This window comes from Tinamus guttatus, unplaced genomic scaffold (genome assembly GCF_059628265.1).
Source record: "Tinamus guttatus ecotype Peru unplaced genomic scaffold, ASM5962826v1 Tinamus_guttatus_pri_ptg000480l, whole genome shotgun sequence".
NCBI lineage: Eukaryota > Metazoa > Chordata > Aves > Tinamiformes > Tinamidae > Tinamus > Tinamus guttatus.
The window spans coordinates 197,114-212,388 of NW_028289014.1; the positions used below are offsets into that span (position 1 = coordinate 197,114).

At 45.7% G+C, this 15,275-nt stretch overlaps 1 protein-coding gene across 1 annotated transcript in view; it reads right to left on the reverse strand.

Moving 5' to 3' along the window:
* VPS53 (VPS53 subunit of GARP complex) overlaps nt 1-15,275 on the reverse strand; it is a 51,657-nt gene that overhangs the window by 30,058 nt on the left and 6,324 nt on the right. The window contains exons 5-8 of the mRNA XM_088533061.1: nt 7,503-7,589; nt 7,083-7,198; nt 5,797-5,916; nt 85-163 (exon numbers count right to left, since the gene is read on the reverse strand). Of these exons, the coding sequence (XP_088389187.1) occupies nt 85-163; nt 5,797-5,916; nt 7,083-7,198; nt 7,503-7,589 (402 nt within the window). The remainder of the gene's footprint in view (nt 1-84; nt 164-5,796; nt 5,917-7,082; nt 7,199-7,502; nt 7,590-15,275) is intronic.

Consider the following 15,275-nt stretch of genomic DNA (forward strand, 5'->3'; position numbering starts at 1 on the left):
GGTGCTAACAGACAGGTAATTTTGTCTGCAGCTAATTTCAGCACTGTTGTTCAAGGGGAGGAAGAAGGGAAGCCAGCTCTTTACCTTGGTGCCTTGTGAAGGAAAGGCTTCTTCAAAGTCAGCCAGGATTTGCTCTCCTAATTCATTCTGCGCTGCCTTTACCCTGTGGAGAAAACAGGGAGAAATAACTTTGGTGGTGGTGCAACAACTTCTTTGGTTCGTTTTCTGTAAACATAACTACAAAATGGACTTCAATCCTAACAGTTACCTCAAGTTTTTTAAGGAAAAAGAAAAAAAAAAAAGCTAAGGAAGGGGAAAAAAACACATTAAGACCACCCTGCTGCAAGTGAGTATTTTAGTAAGGGCCAGTTCCCCAGCTGAAGGTTCAGCATCGTTCCTTTGATGCCAGTGTGATCAATCCATAGCAAATCTTTATCTCTGTGTGATTCAAACACGTTTTATCCGAGGTGTCTCTCCAGCTTGAAAATGCTTCACAATGTCTCAATCTTCACGGTGAATTTTTCACAGTTCCAGGTGCACTGACCTACTTTTAAGTGCATCCATGCGAATACTGCCTGGCGGTGGTGGTATACCATAAATTCTTTATGTCTTAAGAAGCATAAAAGAGCAAAGGTATGAGATGGATGAAAAAGTTTGAACAGACCACAGTCTCGCTCTTTATTTAGCTGAGAGAATAAAGCTTCCAATTTCCAGAAATAAAAGTCAATATGCCTTAATTGATACTTCTAGGGAAATGGAAATGCCTACACATACTGGAAGGAGCCAAAATAAATAGCGAGACACTTATATTCCTCTGTAGACCTTGAATTCTTCCATCGCTTTTTATTATACTGGAAACACTTTAAGGACTAAACGTATTATTCAAAGCAGTGCATTTTTCCACAGAGACTGATATGTTAGAAAGAGTAGGTACATTCACTTCTGTGAAAATGTTTGTACAAAGCAGGGGTGGCGAGAGAAGAATTTGGTTATTTTTTAATTTAAGACTCTTCAACCTTATCTTTAACCTTCCCATTTCACATCCATTAGCAGCAGAAACACTGCCAGACAACCCAACAATGTTGGAGAATTGGCTGGATTTTTTCTGCCAAATGCAGAAAATCTGCTCCTTTAAAAGATGGGCTCAAAATATAATACGATATTTGTGATTTAACTGTATGTATGACCTGCACTATGCAGGATTTATTTATGAGGATTTTGCTTGAAAAACCTTCCTTCCTGCAGTGTCAAACATAACTCTCACTTAAGCTCACTACTTCACAGGAATGTCTGGAAGCTTAAATAGTCATTCAGGTATAGACCAGAGTTAGCAACTGTAAAACAAAAGGTATTTGCTAATATGTTGAAATAGAAGGAGAAGGAAATTTAATCGGAAAGAGGAACCCATCCCAGCAGTCCCCACAACAGGTATAACCCCCTTATGAAACTCATGCCAGGAAGCATCACAGAATCAAATTCTCTGGTCATAAAAAGATTAAAGGAAAGAAAGAGGAAAGACACTGAACCTGGACTGAAAAAATTAGCATTTTTAAACAGTCAAGAAACAATTAAGTCTTTAGTATCAGGAGCCATAAAAATGAATGAGATTATATAAGCAAATTAAACTATTAGCCCTGGTACTTATTTTCTTATATAAGACAAGCTAGAGTAACCTTCCCATTTGAAACCAGCTGCAGTGCCAAGTGAAAGAGCAACAGGCAGATTCCTAAGGATTCAAAGGGAAAAGAGGCCTCGCTGAGCAGCTAAAAGCCCTGTTCACAGACTTTGTTATTTTAGGCTCTGATTCAGAAAAGTACTTACAAATATTCTTAACGGGCATTCTCACATCCTTCAATTAAGAAGCCTACACAAATGCCTTGCTGAACTGAGGTGTTAAAATACATGTATTTTAAAACCTATCATGCATAAAACATCTCTCAAAAACAAAGAAAGGAAATGAGGTTTTGCAATTTTTTTTGTATTTCACTTAAGATATGCATAGGGCAGAGAAATGAAAGTAGCCCAAGGTTTAGGCATGTGAGAGCAACCAGCATGTGCCTCACCGCCCTCTCAGTAATTACTACTCTTTACACAAGCCCCCTGCACAGACACACGCACGATTATTTATTTTTTCCACTAAAAAGCACTCAGAAACATAAAAGTCTTTACGCCACATCTTAGCAGAGATCAGCTTTCGGCAGAGAACACAGCAAGGCACTTGCTCGAACGGCTGGAGATCATTGCTCCCCGCGGGAAGCCGCGAGGCTTTCAATTCAAAATAACCCTCGGGGAAGGGAAGTGGGAACTGGAGAGGCCGGAGCCTTGATCCCAAGGCCACCTCCGCCTGCACGAGGCTTTCAATTCCAAACAATCCTTGGGGAAGGGAAGTGGGAACGGCAGAGGCCGGAGCCTTGATCCCGAGGCTGCCTCCGCCTGCGTTCACCAGCAAGGCCCAGTCGCACGAGCGACAATGCGGGCGCAAAAAGTGAATTAGGCCCCAAATGGTGGCACGCTCGGGCCCTCCTGGTTTGTAACGGATTCAGGAGCTCTTCCTGGGTCGGTGTCATCCAGGTGTCTCTCCTGGCTCAGATGCCTGTGGGCAATCCGACCTGGGCCTGTATGTGGGAAATCAATCACCCCCCAAAGCCTTTGGGCACCGTGGGACTAGTGACTTCTCCCTGACTCACCCTCACCTTAAAAAACAAGCAAAACAAACCTCAAACAAAGCCAACGGAATAGAAAAACAACTATAACAACAACACACACCGCTGTGTTTCAAATGACAGTAAATTGCTAGAAACCACAATTCCTCTAGCCAAAGCTACCAGAAATCTTAAACTAGGCCTGGCAGTCTGCTGAGATAAAAACAGGCTGAGCTAGCTGGTTTTGCTGAAGTAAACTTATAATTATCTTTCTTCTAAATACCTTCCAGGCTTTTTTCCACTATCTGCTACGCTTTCCAGACCGCTTTCATGGGTGGGTTTGTGACCACTAACTGAATACTCTCCCCAGAGACAGAAAATGGAGCAGAAATAAGAGATAACAAAATATCACTATTAACTACAACAAACACCTTCCAATGCGCCGTATTAGAAGTTGTTTTGGGAACATGACTAGAAAATTATCTGCATTTGGATGTGGATTGTGACATTTTTATGTCAATAATCGAGAGCATCAGCCCAAGAGCCCACGTAATTGAGGGTCCTGTCAGCCCTCCTAAGAATGCTGTTAAGTGGTTTTGTTTGATCATTTCCCAAAGGACAAGACAGGTGGAAAGCAGCATTTAAAACACATCAGGAGTTTTCACAGCAACAAGGAGCAGGAACCTAAATTAAACAGCATATGACAAAGATCACATCCACCAGCAGCACTTTCCTTTCCCGTGGCTTCCCATTCATATTTGACTTCAGTCCATTCATGCCAAAAAAGAGAGGCTCTTCAATAAAGAAAGCAAGAGAATCCGCTCATCCAGCCACACATTTAATAGACGTCACTTACTGCCCCTCATCCTCACCAAAATCTACTTATGAGAGGCATTTCTTGCTTTCACAAATGTCCAAGAGGCTTCAGCTGTGCTATTAAATGAAATTCATGAAGACATCAAACCCCAGCAATTTAACAGTATAAAAATAGTACTAAAGAAGTCAGGCAAACTTCCTTTGATGTCTCATGAATCATGAAAGTGTTTTCAGGCAAAGAGAGAGGAGGGGAAAAAAGTCAATTCCAGATCGTGCTCAATAGGTAGATGCGTAGTCAAAGTCCAAAGCAGGTATTAGAGCTTAGTAAAGTTCCCTGGAGTAATTTGCTGCCTGGATGTCAAAGCAGTGCAGAGATCCTAGCAACTCGTCGCGTGTAGCTCTCCTTTCACCCCACCAAACAGCCACTTCGATCGCTACCAGATGGTGCAACTCTCACTCTGTAAACACTGGAAGGAAAATCCAACAGAGGCAAGTCTAAAAATAGGAGCAAGAGGCGTGGAGCTTCTCAGATCCTTATCTTTGGAGTGAGGCTAAAGGAAAGGGAGTTTTCTTCCATGTCCCTGCAGGCCTCTCTAGTGTGACTTGATACCACTGGGCCTTTTAGGAGCAGTATGAAGTTTTTTTCTGATTATCAGCAACTATAAAAGTAAGAAACAATCTTCCGCTAGGAAGAGAAAAAAAAAAAAAAACACTGCAATTCTGGCCCACAGTTTAAACTCTACGTGGCTGTAAATGGCCAAAGCCGGGAGACTGCTGTCTAGGACACTACCCATCTGGAATAAAATGAAATGAGTTACCTTAGAGAGAGAGTGCTGGCATAGAGCACAATCCAAATGCAGAAAAGCACTGATAAATGTTTATATTTCTTTAATGTTCACGATTGGCAAAGGCTTACGGTCAAGAGCTTTGTTATGTCCCCCTTGGTTTGGGGTGGATCCTTCTTTAGCTCAGCCTCATGGATTTCATTGCGTTTTGGGGAATAGGTACCTACACAATGAAGCAAGTCCAGCAGCTTTACATGAGAACGCTACAAACACACACTTGAACACTGTTTCCATTGCTAAACAGCAGCCAGCTGCTGTTGTAGCGAAGGGAATCACCAAAAAATTAATTACTGTGCCTGGAAGACTCCTTCGAGTACCTTTGTAATGAGCAAAGTCATCTCAGATATCAAGAGGATGGCAGTGCAGATTTGCAGTTCAAACAGCAAGCTGAAAAGCAGCACTATCAAACACGACAGTGTCATTAAGAAGGTTCACCCCTAACGTTAATGGGCTGTTTTCATCTCAGAGCTGTGCTCAGCAGGTGCTCGAGCAAACACCATGTGTGTGGCATGGGGGGAATGAAGCCTCCTGTAAAGCAGGGAAAGGAGGTCTGGGCTCCCAGATCGTCCCAGGGACAGCAATATTCCCTTGAACAGGAAAGCTCTAGTTCCCTTCCCTTGGCATCTAGTAGTGCAAGTCCCAAATGAAGCCCCAAAATCCCAAAGATCTGGGGACTTAGTCACCCCTGAGCCTTCATCTGCTGCTGTGGAGAACGGTGGCCTCTTCCTCTTGGAGCTGCACCACAACTCGCCCAATTCAGACGTGTAACTTCATGCTAAAAATCAGGTCTACACAAGCTCAAAAGCTTTTTACCAGGGCAAATCTTTAAACCAGTCAGGCACACTGCACATTATTTTGGAAGACTTCGCTATTACAAGCCTCAAAACTCAGAAATTTGGCAACAGGCACAAGTTTTGGCAAAAGACACTCAAGCTACTTAGAATAATTGAGTTGGCAAGTCCATGAAGAGAAAACCTGCCTGCCTGCTTAACCCATGGCAAGCTGGAGCAGGTCTTGGTGCAGATTAGAAAAAAGTCCAGCCCAAGCAATTTGGCAGCAGTAAAGCACAGCCTAAGCAGAAAGTGGCCCAAGCACCACTATGTTAAATAGATATATCTCTGCTTCATCCGAGGAAGCTAAATTATCTCACTGAGGTTAAGAAAGCAGCAAAAAGTATCACTTCAAGGTCTATCACAAACACCTGTACACCAGAGTCAGATAAAACAAAATTGCACTTCTATAAATTACTCCAGATAATTTAAAAGCCCATCAATGAGAAGAACATTTACAAATTACATTCACAATAACTATTTAACAGAACAGACTGCTCAAGATTTGAGCAAACGGCATCCAATTTTAACTAGTTTTGGCTGGAAATAAGCTCAAAGGACCGTGTCCAGTCTTTACATTCTTGTGGAACTGATTCTGCCTAATGCATTTTCTAACCTGCTTTTCCAACACACATGCGCGTGCTCAGTGGTTGATTATTTTACCTTTCAGAAAGCTGTCGAATCTGAGGAATCCCCATGTATTTGTTGAAGTGCTCTAACACATTCACGACACCTTGGAGAAGGTTGGCAACTTCCCCATACTGTCTCCTCCTGGTCATTGCCCTGTAGAGGAAATCAGGGATTTACAAAGGCAGGTTTGCCGAAAGCCTTGGGTGGTAATTCCACAGGTTACCTCATCCTTGCTGGATCATGCCAGTCCCCATGGACATTTATTTTTCTAAAGTACACAACTCTACATTAACATTCCAATACCGCATTACGATTTCATTCAAGTGATGCTAAAATAAACCAATTCAGCATACATCTAACGATGCTTCAAAAAACATAAACGTCAAAAGCAACGTTTGGCAAAGAACATGTAAACTACTGAATGCATTTGCTTCCCAGTATGGGTCCAGAGGCAGTAAATGCTGCTTCACTGTAACGACCTGAGTTAAGCCATTTGTCATCACACACAAAGTGCGACTTAGAGCTTCATGGGGAGCAGAGTCATTATGCTGAAAAGCTCTTAGCCTCAACTTTTCTGTTAATAACTTTTGCAGGGAACTGACAGAAAAAAGAAAAGTTTATTTTTTCTTCATCCATTAGATCATTCCAGCGGAGACAGCAGCTTAAGTCAAATTTAATTCTAACCACTTAACAACCCAGCGTTCGTGCAGAATTTGCTACAACTCAAGAACAGGCTGTGCCTGGGTCTTCCAGCTTCCCAGATGCAACACGTAAAAACTGGATTCCCTTATAGCCAGTGTGTTCCCCAAGCATATAAAAAGCCACAAAGGACTATTGGGAACATGCAGCCCCAACTCCTACCTACTACAAGCTGTAAGGCTTATTTGGACTCATTCATCTCAGAATTAGAGAGGACCTTCCTGGAAGAAAGGTCCCCAGTTCCACCCCAGTTTAAAACCCAAGACTGATAAGAATCTTCCCAAATCCCTGAAGGGCACATTCTTAGTGAGGATATGGGATCATATTACTCTTTAATGGAGCAAAACCTTATCACCAACCATCAACACTGCAATTCAAGCAACCAATGCTGCAACCTTACATATAACAGCACAGGCCACAAGTCACTTTGGCTAACAGAGAAAGGAGTGCCCAACAGAAGCCATGAGTGCAATCTCTAGGCAAACCTCCCTCCCGAAGAACAAGCAGCTACTGAGGGCACTGCCCTGGGCTCACAAACTGGGCCGGGGTGTCAGGGCACTATTAAAACACACATGGCACTATTAAAACACACATGGCACTATTAAAACACACATGCTTACTCCAGGGAATCCACACCCCCCGCCAGCATGTGCAGGTGGTTGAGGGTGGTGATGGAGGTGGTCAGATGACGCTTGGCGTGATCGAGTTGCTTGATATCCTGCGTGATTTCTTTAACCTAGTGAACACAAAAACAAGAGTCTGGTTAAATATCAGGCCACAGCGGCAGCATTTTGAGGAGGTGAGAAGGGCTCTCCCCTCCCTCAGGGACTAGAAACACATTAGCTCTGCAGCCAGGCTAACATAAGGACAAGGACACAGGTTCCACAAACACTATCAGATTTCTAATCCAGTCATGTTCAATAGTGATCACCAACCAGCCAGCAGTACCACAGACAAAAACGATCTGTTTCTAACAAGTGCTGGAAGCAAAGGCTGCTCTTCCGCTCCCTTTCCAAGGCTAGGGAGAAACTGCTACTCACCATTTGTTCTGATTTTTCAGCCTTGTCCTTAATATCCTTAATTTTACCAAAGAGTTGTTGAATTGCTTTCTGGGCTTCTTCCAGGGCCTGGAAAAGAAACAAAGAGTAGGGAGAAAATTTGTTCAGTTTTTACCTTTTAAGAACTACACAGTTGCTCCCTTCAGTAACCTGGGCCAGGGCAGTGGAGGGGAGCTGCTGTGTTACAAAGAAAATATGGTTAGCACATCAAAAGCCAATATGTTAATAATTTCATATCGGGATTTTCATCTGCAAGGACCAATGCTTCAGCACTCATTTTACAATAATGCTCTGACAAAATCTGATTGAGATTTTCAATGAAAGTACCTCTACACAATGTGAACTGGAACAACAAAATGTTTAAGGCAACTGCATTAAATTTCCAAGTGCAGAAAAATTATATAAACTTCTACTGATTGATATGTTTTTAGACACAAAAAACCCTCTAAATTATGGAAAACACTGAAAGTGCTCATCCTGATGACGATGTTTTTGGTTTATTCCTACTCCCACTTTTAATAGCTATATTGTACCACTGGTCCTGAGGTGAGATACCTGAATTTTTCTACCATTTTGCTGCAAACTTCTTGGCATATCTGGTCTCCCTCATGCAACCATGGTATAGCCTGACCTCATACAACCAGCGTGAACTTCACATGGATGCAACAAGCGAAGCTGCTTGTCCCAAAATCTGATTTCTGAAGCAACTCAACATACTCTGCCTTCCCAGTCTGGTAGTATTTCCATCTCCAGCTCCACTTTCTTTCCTGCAGTTATTTAAGCTTCTATTCCTCTGTTTTTATATCCCGTCTCATGACCAAGGTTACAATACGAGCTACAAGATCCTTCAGCAAATAAATTTAACACATCTTCATTTGGAAATGTAATAGCAAACTGTCCGCCAGGAGGTTTTGCTGGAACATAGCTGCATTACAATAAAAGTATACAAGTTGGAAACATTTTATAATTCATTTTCCAGAGTGGGGAAAAAACAAAGACTCTTCTGAAATATCCTTTGAATCATGTGAAAGTTAACACTTTATCTATTAGTGTCACACAGCTATCATAGTGTGTATTTGGTGAGTGAGTTGAACACTTAAATGTGCTACATTATACATATAATGTGCTATAATGTGCTACAGCTATATCAGGAGTGACCACCGCACCTTCCTCCTCAGCGTCGGCTCTGCTCGGAAGAGCTGTATTCCCTGCAAAGGTGTGTGGGTTAAGCAGCAGCCAGAGAGCCACGGAATGCTCTTTTCAACATATTCAAGTGTTGTGTCCCAGAGCACGGCAGCAGCGCGCTACTCGAGTGGGCTGCTGAGCAAGCACCAAACGCTGGCGCGTTCCGAGACCAGGAGGGCTCCGTAAAAAACCAACCCGAAGGTCTGCACCGGAGCCCTTCGCCTCGGCACCGCTGCTGGCTCCTCTGCACGATCCCACGGAATCCGGGAGGGCCGGATCCCCGCTCCTGACCTTGCTTTCCACCTCCTGCTGCTTGGAAAAACAGCCAGGCTGCAACGCGGGGGAGAGGAGAGGAGGCAGCACCTGCAGCCCTGGGCTGCTCCACTTCCATAACGCGGCTCCTGCAGGAAAGTTACATTTCCAAGACTGTTAAAAACCCACACAGAGAACTCGGCGGCAAACTGAGTGGACTCGAGTAAACTAGAACTGCTCACAAACACTAGTTTCATTTCTTAGAGCTTCCTTCCAACTATTTGCTTAGCCATTAAGGCATAAATCTTCAACTAATTCAATAGCTACTCTCCTTAGAAAAACAAAACAAGTATATTCCTTATTTGAGCTGCAGGAAGTTAATGCCCTCTATTCATATGTCCTCTATTAACATATTTTTGGTTTTTTTTTTTTATACATATAATTTACATTTAGAGATGCAAACTTTTTTTTTTCCCCAAGCATACATATGATCTGCTGAAATTAATGCTAGACGAAAATTTATTGCTCGTTTAGCCAGGACACATGGAAATTTCAGGACAGCACTTACCATTAAACATTCCTATGGCTCGTTCTAAAGAAACCAAATAAAATAAAAACTGCAGCATTTGAAAGTCAAGAACTGCAAGCAAAGGGAGGAAATTAAACTAAGCAATAATGGAGAAGAATAAGCTCGCCGTGCTGGTCGCTGCAAAGAGCAAAGCGAAGAGAGCATGGCCAATGAACACAAGCCTATTTCTTTTAAATAAAAACATCTTGTATTTGATAAATGATGCTCGTTACTGAGGGATAAGAAATCAACATCTAAGATGTGAAGATAGGCCTAATTATTCAAGGCCTAACACAGGAGCTTATTGCATTATCTGCTGCTTACTCGCTCCCGTAAGGCAGGAAACGGGAAATTGCAGGCACGGAGACACAAGTCTCTGCTCTTGGTAGGAGTGCAGTTTCTTTCCACTAAATCCTCCCTTCTACAAGCAATAACTGCTCCATTTAAGACAGTGAATCATGAGTTTTACAAGCACTTTCTTATCGTTGTTATTATTTTACTAACAGGATTTATTTTGGACAGAAATTCTAAAAACAAACCACTATCAAGAGATTCAGAACTGCTCTTAATCTGTCATATCTAATTTATGTGGTTAACAGTATCTACTAATCTTCTGCGGCCTGACACTGGGTTCACCTTGCGCTACTAATTTACTGGTTTCTTCATCAGAGCAAGTGGGAAATGTGGGTCTGAGCAGTACCCCCGAAGGGCTCCCCAGTGTTAGGTGACTGCACTGCCTTTCCCAAAATAGCAGGTCACTGCAGGGGCAGGGGACCGCTAATAAATAAAGAGCCTGGATACATAATCGGCTGTGGTTATGTGAAACAAGGATGTTGAAATTAAGGTTGCGATGTACTGGAAAAATACCATATGACTCTAATCAACAACCGAGCCTGCAAGCTACAATTAACCCATCAGCATTATTTATTACAGCTTCGTGCAACCTCTGCGGCCCCTCGAGTCCCGGCGCGGAGGGGACGCGGCTGCCGGAGCGGGGACGTCCCTCCGTGGTGTCTCAGGAGCAGCCGTGGATGCTCCCCCCGCTGTGCTCGTCCTTGGGGTACCCTGGATGCTCTGAGAACACAAAATTTGGGAAAGAGGGCAGGACCAGCGACAGGGCAAGATATTTTTAGTGTATTTCTGATCTTCTGTCCCAGAGCGGGTTCAGGAACAGCGTGCGGCTGCGGGAGGGAAGCCGGTGACAGCAAGAGCCCCTAAGAGCAGGGCCTCCAAATCCCGACTTTCCTCAGCTGCTTCTGGAAGAGAGAGGGGAATCCTTCAACACGAGGGAGTTGGAACTACCCTCCTTTCTCAGGCAGTTGGCACCGACACGGGGACTCAACGTAGGCACCGGGGACCCAACGCTGCGGCCGAGCCAGACACAGCTGCACGGGGTTCCATGCAGCTCTTCACAGCAAGGAGCAACAAGGGCTGAAGACTCCTGAGCTACAGCTCTGCAACCTTCTCGGCCTTGAGGTGCCGGAGGAAAGCAGTCCGCCCAACGCTGCAATGCAAAGCAACTTCTCTAAGAGGAAATACAGGAATTGCTTAAGAATAGAGACTTGGCATTATCCCAAAGCAGCTTTGGAAGTCGGGCTGCACATGGTGGGTTCTGTCACCTGCCTACACGAGGTCTCCCACACAGTACTGGGGAAAGAAAACCCCCCGTGAGAGGTGGGGTGGGCTCAAGCCTAGCAGGAAAACGGTGCCATGAGTTTTCATTGACTAGATTTAAGCGACGCATCCTTTAAAAGTCAGGGTTCTGGCCCCTTACAGAAACAGACAGATCCACATCAACAAAAACAAGCCAAACAAGCCCATCCCTCCAAAGCCCACAGAGCAAAGGGGAGGACGCAGCCTCCTCCGTCCCGTCCCTGCTGCCCCATCCTGCCAAGCCGCCCGCGACACCCTCATAGCGGGTGTGCGATTCCCAAACACCTCTCAACTCCTCCTGGTGCACAAAAATAAACACCAAAATGCTAGGAAATATTCAAACAAAGGCACCGAGAGGCCCACGTGTCATTACAAAACATCCTCTAAGCGGGGAAGGAGCAAAGCTTCAGAGGTATTTTGAATTACTCGGGGAACCCCGAGCTCAGAAACTCCTGAATTAACATTGTTCTGTCCCCAGCAATGGTTAAAACACCTCGATAGCTTCCATATGCTTACTGGCGTTCTGCTTGTTTTATTTGATTCAAGCCAATATATATTTCTATTGTATGTTATTACCCACATCAGAAAGCTGTCTTCTACCAAGTATTTTATAGACACTTGACATCTGCCAAATTCACAGCATCCAAATGTATTTTTAATGTTACAAATTGGGATGTGGTCAGGATGCTGAGAATTTAATGCTCCTGGATCTATCCCCATTCTTGGATACAGGGTGTTAATGCTCCTTTCATTTGCTGCCAGACTTACAACCCAGATCAATGAAAATCAAGACCATGCCTAAAAATAAGTTCCCATCCTCAGCCCTCCAAGGAGCTGCAGAGATTTCAGAGACTCTTGTGCACTGCAACAAGCCTAACAATTTCTGCCACTGAAGCCTCGTACAAATAAGTCCCTCCGGTTTGGGAAAAGGTGGGAACAGATTCAGAATCTCAATCCGATTTCAGTTTGTGGAATGCTCTCCGGGTTCTACAGCTGAAGATAAATCCCTGCAGCTGAACCCAAGCAGCCCAGTGCTCCCTGCCCCTGCAACGGGGGCACATCTCCTCCTGCAGTGTCCTGGGCTCTTGCCAGCCCTTCCTTCCATCTGCATCCTCAGTTTTCCAAGGAACCTGCGAATTCCCAAGAGTTGGATGGCACCGACAAGTCTGTCCGTTGTGGACAGCCTGGGAGCCACGTGTCAATGAGCCAGGGGCAGGTTTAGCAACGGGCCAAGCTGCTGCCTCTCAGGCTTTGCAAAATCCACCCGTTCGCAGGTCGAGGCCCTAGAGGCCAAGGAAAAAACTCACAACCATATCATGAACCCTACAAACAGGGATTTATAAATGGGCATGATGACAGCGCATCAGCCATAGGCATGGAAGCAACGCAGCTGGAATAAACATTACCACGTGGGACACACCAAGAAGGAAAAAGAGAAAGAAAGGAGAGAGAAAGAAAAAAAAAGCCTGTAGTACAACAAAAACTCCTGTCTGTTGTCAAGATTTCTATTTTCAAGCTGGGCTTCTTGGTTTGCTGGCAACAAAACCCAACGGTGCTGGCTGTGGAGCAGCCTGGTTTCCTCTGTACGTTGCAGTGCCTTTACCACCACCAAAAATGCCTTTTGCCAGCCCAAAACACACCCTGTTCTCCAGTCTGAGGCTACCGGACAGCAACACAGTGCAGGTAGTGCCTTAAATACAGGGCACAAGAGAAGGTCAAGCTCAGAGCTGCTTGTGCCTTGAGCGGGGCTTGCAGCAGATGGCACGAGTTACGCCTGACCTCTTTCTACAGTGGCAGAGGCCATTTTCAGTGGCCAGTAGCCAAAAGGGTAATAAACAGCACTATTTCTTCTTGGGTTATTCTTCAATAAACATGTTTTAGGCTCAAAAACGCTTCCTGCGTGCCTGAGATGGGCAGGACACGATCCAACTGTCAGAACTCACTTGGGAAATGACTCTAACTGAATCTCACTTTTGATTTGTTTTGGCAGCTCAACTTCTTAGTTGCTGGCTACAAAAGCTTAAGAATATTAAGGGGCACCAGTCACTGGGGTGAAATCCTACCACATCTGGGGCATGGCCTTCTTTTTTTTTAAAAAAAACTACAATTATATGGCCAAAAACAGACTCTTTAAGCCCCACCACCTCAAAATATAATGCAAAAAATAACAGTTGTCAGTTCCTATTTCAGAAGGAGGATGTGTTCATCAGAAAATAGGAGATAAAATTAAGTCATGTAGGAGAGAATATTGTTGAGAGACAGTGCCTGCATGATCAGCGATTGTGGCACAGAAAAGCCCCAGATGTTCTTCCGACATTAGGATTAATTAGTTATTAAGAGGCCAGGTCCTCTCACAACCTTCCTTGCCCCGTTGCCCACACAGGCTCAGTCGAGCTGTGGCCCCGGCGCTCGCGGTGCTGCGACCCAGGAGGTGGCTGCAGCCCGAGTCTGGGTGGCTGGAGCCCGAGTTATTTAAATAAGTGCCAAAATAGAACCGATACCTCCAGCGGGTGACCTGGAAGCACCGGTTTAACTCAGAACAATCTGCAGCCCAAAAAGCCGTCTCCATCAAGCAAGGAGGAGAGGCGGAGGCAGCAGGGCTGCTCTTGGCACGTTTATGCACCCAGGGTGATGCTACCTGTTAGCCGGCGCACGGGGAGGCCGCCAGCTCCAGTGACACTGGGGGCAGCTGCGGTGACGCTGACGCTGGCAGGACGGGCGCTGCGGGCCGAGAGGGGCACCGGGAGCAGGGAGCATCCCCGTCCCCGTCAGCACCCACGGCCCTGCTCACCGTCCATCCTCATCCCCTTCTTCCTCCTTGTATCGATCCTGCAAAGCGCTTCCTGATCTCTATTAAAACAAAGGGGAAAAAAAAAAGCCCAGGGAGAGATTATTTCACATCCTTCCGTCCCTGACCTTGTCCAGCCCAATAACCCCTGGGCATTTCTCCGTGCCAGACGCCTCCTCCTCCGTGCAGAGGCTCAAGCTGCGCCTCGCTGTGGCTCTCTGCACGCGTGGCGAGGAAGGGCAGTGCGGCTAACGACGCGCAGGGCGGCTAATTAAACTCGCGACCGCTGCGCTCAGGCCGGGCAGCAAGATGTATTTGTATTCCTTAACCACAGCAGCTGCCGCCTCTTTGCCTGCACTGCCGTAGTTAAGAACAAATACATTAGTTTTCTCATGGAGCAAAGTGGAGAAGTAGGAGCCAAGGAAAGCAAAGCAGGTTATTAGCCTGGTGTCTTCAGCCATGAGACACGTGTAAGGCCCTCCCAGCCTAGAACACATCCAGTTCCTCTCGTTAGTTAACACTTATTTTGTTCTAGCACCAACTGGGCCAGGTCCCTAGTATACTAGGAGATGCTAAAGGATAAACTAAGCTGCAGAGATACACTTAAAGGGTTAAAACGGTCTGAAAATACAGAGGCTGCTGTTGGCTTGATAGGTGAAGCAGCTTCAGCCAAACAAACAGCAAAGGCACGTCAGCAACTGTCAAAAAAATTACGGCCAGCCCATGCAGAAGGCTTGGCAATAAACACAGCTAAAGAACGACAAACAAAAGCACACGGAGCGCGTTAAATGCTCGGCGGAAAAACCTATGGGAACTTTTTATCCTGCACCCCGGGGCAGGGAGGAAAGCGCGGCACGAGCAGCTGCGGCTCGCAGCAAGGTCAGCCGCGCTCCGGCGTCCGAGCGCGGCTTTCCGCAGGGAAAACCACGGGGCGCCGGTGCCGCGGGAGCTCCCAAGCAGCTCCCGCGTTCCCGGCCTCTGCCCGGGAGGCTCCGTGACACCCTGTGCTGGAACGTCCCCCCGGCGCGGCCGCGGCAGGGAGATGTTCTCTGGAGTTCACGGCGTTGTCTGCACGCGTCGCAAACGTCGCACCAGGAAGGGGAAGCCAACCCAGCCCGGCTATTTTGAGGCTTTTGCATTTGGAGGAAGTTGTAGGGCAAAATTTCAGAGGCGGATGCTTTGAAGTGAGCAACACTGCGCTCCGTGGAGGCGAGCGTGTTCCAGCCTCCAGGGCCGCTTAAACCAAGTCAATCAAATAAATGTGGCCCCAGAAGAGCCATTTAGATTCAGAATCTGCTTTTTCAGCCAC